This window comes from Geospiza fortis, unplaced genomic scaffold (assembly GCF_000277835.1).
Source record: "Geospiza fortis unplaced genomic scaffold, GeoFor_1.0 scaffold23, whole genome shotgun sequence".
NCBI lineage: Eukaryota > Metazoa > Chordata > Aves > Passeriformes > Thraupidae > Geospiza > Geospiza fortis.
Window position 1 is genome coordinate 435,145 of NW_005054303.1, and position 4,504 is coordinate 439,648.

General features: G+C 42.7%; 1 protein-coding gene across 3 annotated transcripts in view; it reads right to left on the reverse strand.

The window, feature by feature from the left end:
* The window catches only part of CCDC88C (coiled-coil domain containing 88C), a 95,716-nt gene that overhangs the window by 55,226 nt on the left and 35,986 nt on the right, over nucleotides 1-4,504 (reverse strand). For all 3 annotated transcript variants that reach the window (XM_014311858.2, XM_031066167.1, XM_031066166.1), the window contains exon 4: nucleotides 2,659-2,728. In XM_014311858.2, coding sequence (XP_014167333.1) covers nucleotides 2,659-2,728 — 70 coding nt within the window. The remainder of the gene's footprint in view (nucleotides 1-2,658; nucleotides 2,729-4,504) is intronic.

Here is a 4,504-nt window from a genome sequence, read left to right on the forward strand (position 1 = left end):
AAAAAAACCCCGAAAGCTCTAAACCACCACTTTTTAAAAGATCTCAGAAAGAGAGGAAAGTTTTCTGGTTGTAATTAAGGGATCTAGAAGACAGTAACACATGTATGACCAAGTGTCTTTCCTACAAGAGACACAGGTACTTTCCTCAAAGAGCGATCTGAGGTGCTGACAAAAGCCAGAAGGCCAACGATAGCAAATTATAGCTGAATACAGGACAGCTTTCAAATGTGCATTTTCCCAGGAACCAAAACTGTATTTACCACATTATGAGTCTCCTGCCAGCTGTCACTCAGGAATGGCTGTGACAAGAAACCAGCCAGCCTTTTCCCATTGACATTTAGCCAGCAGAGATACTGCCTTGCTGGCCCAGACACTTCTATTCAGAAGGACTCCTGATGCTAAGGAGCCCAGTGCCCGTATTACTGACAAGAACAACAGCTCTTGTCTTTTGACTTCTTTGCCCATAACAGTAGCCTGTACAGCCCAATTAAGACTTGCAGACTTTATTCTGCTTGCTGAAGAAGTGGATTTCTTACTCTCAGTTCAATTTTTACACAGAAGTGCCAAGACTATGAGATTCAGTGATTCAACATTGGCTAATATTCTTTTATGACAAATGCTTTTTTGTACATATGCACTCTGCAGCTCCTAAGAGCAGCAAAATGGAATCTTCTGCCAAGGTTTCTGCCATTTGTTTATTCTGGAGATGCTGATTAGCATGTCATTCACCATCACTGCTGACAGGGTTCATTCAGTTTACCTTCTTTGGTAAAAACAAATACAATGTCCTTGGCACTAGCACTGGGCTTAGGCAGAGATATAATGGGCATGCAAAAAGAAAAAAAAAAGTAAGAAACACAGCAAAAAAACTTTCCATTTTGGATATGTGTTTCAAAGAAGTCAGCTCAATTTTCAGGTTAAACTGCTTTCTTTTGTTTCACCAAAAGCAAAGGACTGTGGACATGATCTTACTGGCTTCCACCTTACTTCTGATGTGATACTTTGTGCAACAGACATCACTGTCTAAACAACATGGTCAGACAAATGTTTTTCTTTTTGTCCATTCTCTTCCTCACTTTTTCCTGTTTTTTTCATATATGTATTTTTCTCTCCATTCTCATTTATATTTCTTCTCACATTTAATTTGCAACAGTTCCTTCACACCTTATGGCAATTCTGCAAGACTCTGGTGGGCATATATAGCAAGAACTGAACTCATTATACAGGCACATAGAACACCTGGAGGATGGCATATCTTTGTGCTATGGCAGACTACATCCTGGGCCACTTGCAGTAAGGGGTGAAGAGACAACTTTCAAACAAACAGCTGCTCTTCTGGCTTTGGCAAGAACTCACTCATCACACATACATATGCATCACATGCAAATGCACATGTATATTTATATGTACAGGTATGTAAATACCTCAGTGTTACATTCTAGATACATAAAGTTGTGAGATTCAGAGATGCTCAAATACTTGTAGTTTGCCTACAAATACATACAGTTTATTAAAAATCATGTTTGTATTATGGCCTGTTTAGGAGACTGGTTGTCAGAGTCCCTTAGGAGCAACTCTCAGTCCAAACACTTAAATTCAGCTGGTGGCCAGTCACAGGTGGGGTTCCCCAGTGCCCAGTATTGAGGCCAGCCCTGTTTAATGTCTTTATCAATGATCTGGACAAGGGCATCAAGGGCACCATCAGTCAGTTTGCAGATGACACCAAATTGGGTGGAGTGTTGATCTGCTGGAGGGTAGGAAGGCTCTGCAGAGGGATCTGGACAGGCTGGATAGATGGGTTGAGGGCAGTGGCATGAGGTTCCAAGCAGTAAAGCTCCTGCCCTTGGATCAACAGCAATCCCAGGCATCGCTACAGGCTGGGGAGAGTGGTTAGAAAGCGGCCCTTGTGCAAAAGGACCTGGGGGTGCCCTCTGACAGCGGCTGAACACGAGCCAGCTGTGCCCAGGTGGCCAAGAAGGCCAATGGCATCCTGGCCTGTGCCAGCAATGGTGTGGCCAGCAGGACCAGGGCAGGGATTGTCCCCCTGTACTTGTACACCACCTTTGCCCTGCTGAGGTCACACCTCAAATCCTGTGTTCAGTTCTGGGCCCCTTACCACAAGAAAGACATTGAGGTGCTGAAGTGTGTCCAGAGAAGGGCAATGGAGCTGGGGAAGGGTATGGAGCATTAGTCTGACAAGGAGCGGCTGAGGGAGCTGGGGGTGTTTAGCCTGGAGAAAAAGGAAGCTCTGGGGGACCTTATTGCTCTCTACAACTACCTGAAAGGATGTTGTAGCAAGGTGGGGGTTGGTTTCTTCTCCCATATAACAAGCAATAGGTCAAGAGGAAATGGCCTCAAGTTGCACCAGGGGAGGCTTAAGAATACTCTTATGGATACTAGGAAAAATTCCTAACTGAAACAGTGGTCAAGGATTGGAACAGGATGCCTGGGGAAGTGGTTGAGTCACCGTTGCTGGAAGTATTTGAAAGACACAGATGTGGTGCTCAGGGACATAGTTTAGTGTTAAGGGCTGGACTCTTTAAAGTGTTTCCAACCGAAATTAGAACATAATTACAGAATTGTTGAAGAAAATAAAAAAATACAGACTTTATTTAGTATTACAGAGGAGACAGATGAAGAACCCAATGAACTACTCACCAGAAAGAGGATCTTTGCCAATCATTAAAACATTTGGTAAATTCATTACAATCAGCTGCTGAAGGACCTCCTAAACAAAAGAGAACAACAGACAAACTTCAGTGTGAAGGAATCCAAATCAATCCCACCACAAAGAATACAAAGCTCCATCAGTTACAAAGCTTTTAACATACTGGTAGGTCAGAGGTCACAAAAGGAAGCCCCACTTGAGAGAGAAATCACTATTTGAAGATAGCATCAGGTTGCACAGCTAACATACACTAATCACCTCTTTTAACAATGGCTAATATGGAACTTAAAGGGTCCCATGGCACTAATCAGGATAAATGCATGACCATGCCAGGCACACCAATCATTCATGCCTTTACCCCAGGCATGACCTGTATTAATCTGATGCGCAACATACAGCTGCTGCCATGGTTCAGGGCATATAAATGCAGCTGGTTCAAACATACCTAAGCCACTCTGTGAAGTCTGAGTAACTCAAATAATTGGTCAAATTATTTCATGGGTCTGAAAATTTAAGGATGGGCTGGGGAAGTGGGTGTGGGGAAAAGCACTTGACCACGCATCTGGCACTGTCCAGAGAAGCTGGATATAAAGTTCTAGATTTATTTGCATTGTTTTTAATCAGGAGTAAAAAAGAATTAAATTATGTTCATTACATACTTAAGGGTCATTTTATTTTGGGGGAGATGACAGAAGGGGGATGTACATCAGGTTCGACATTTGAAGGATCATCTGTCCGAAGCCGCTCTGAAATCACAGAATGGCTTAAGGGGGAAGAAAGGCTACAAGCCCTGGGGCAGGCAAAATGTTTGAAATTGTTCAAATAAATACATTGCAAAGGGGATTCTGTACAGTAATACAATCAGCCATGCGCCCCAGAAACAAAGAGCAGAGCAGTACAGTTGTTAGCTTTGACTTGCAGTTTCCAGCATCCCCACTTGTGATGATCTGGATAAAACATTTTGCAGGTAGGTTTTTATTTCACATAAAAAGCCGGGGAGAAAAACAGTTGTATGACTGAAACACTGTGCTGAGATTCAGGAAACAAAAGTTCACAGATACAACTCAACCAAATGTTTGGCAGGTGCCTTTTTCCGGCTTGTCTCCACTTCCCAGACTACCCCCAGGCCACTGGAAGGGCACATGCATTGATACTTGCAAAGCATTCAGACCAGGGGAAAAAGCACCACAGCGCAGCAAAGTAACACACTTCCTGAAACAATCACCCATTCACCCGGACACTTCCCCTCCCAGCTACCCATTGTTATTTCTCTGCTTTTAAAGTTATACCATGGGAGGAAAATTAAGCCTGATTGAAGGAGGAAATAATTCAGAGAGCCTGCAGTCTTTGATAAGCAATCAGAGTGCATATTTTTAAAAAATGTTTTGGACAGAACACATTTCATTTTTTTCTTCTGATCCATACCAAAACACACTCCTTGTTGGATAAAGTGGAAATATCTGTGTCACAGATAATAGGATTTCTGGAGCTGTTACGGAAAAAGATTCTATAGTCCTTTATGTAATGTGAAGCTTGGCTACCGCAGACCAAACATTCGCTGACTCATTAGCCAAATGCATTTTCTATTTTGGGCATTTGAGACACATTAAACAAAGTTTGTTTACTGTAACAGGTGCAAAATCTATTGGATGTAAGAGCACATGGCTGGACTGCAACGTGTGCTATGACAACACAGCATGGCACGGAGGCTTTAAACAAAAAAAATCAGACTTTGCATATACTGAAGTATTGAGCTTTAACCAGCAATTTCCATGGCAAAAAAAGAGGAGAAAGAATTCTGCTTCCAGTCACCCAGCACGTGGAGCAGCACTGAGG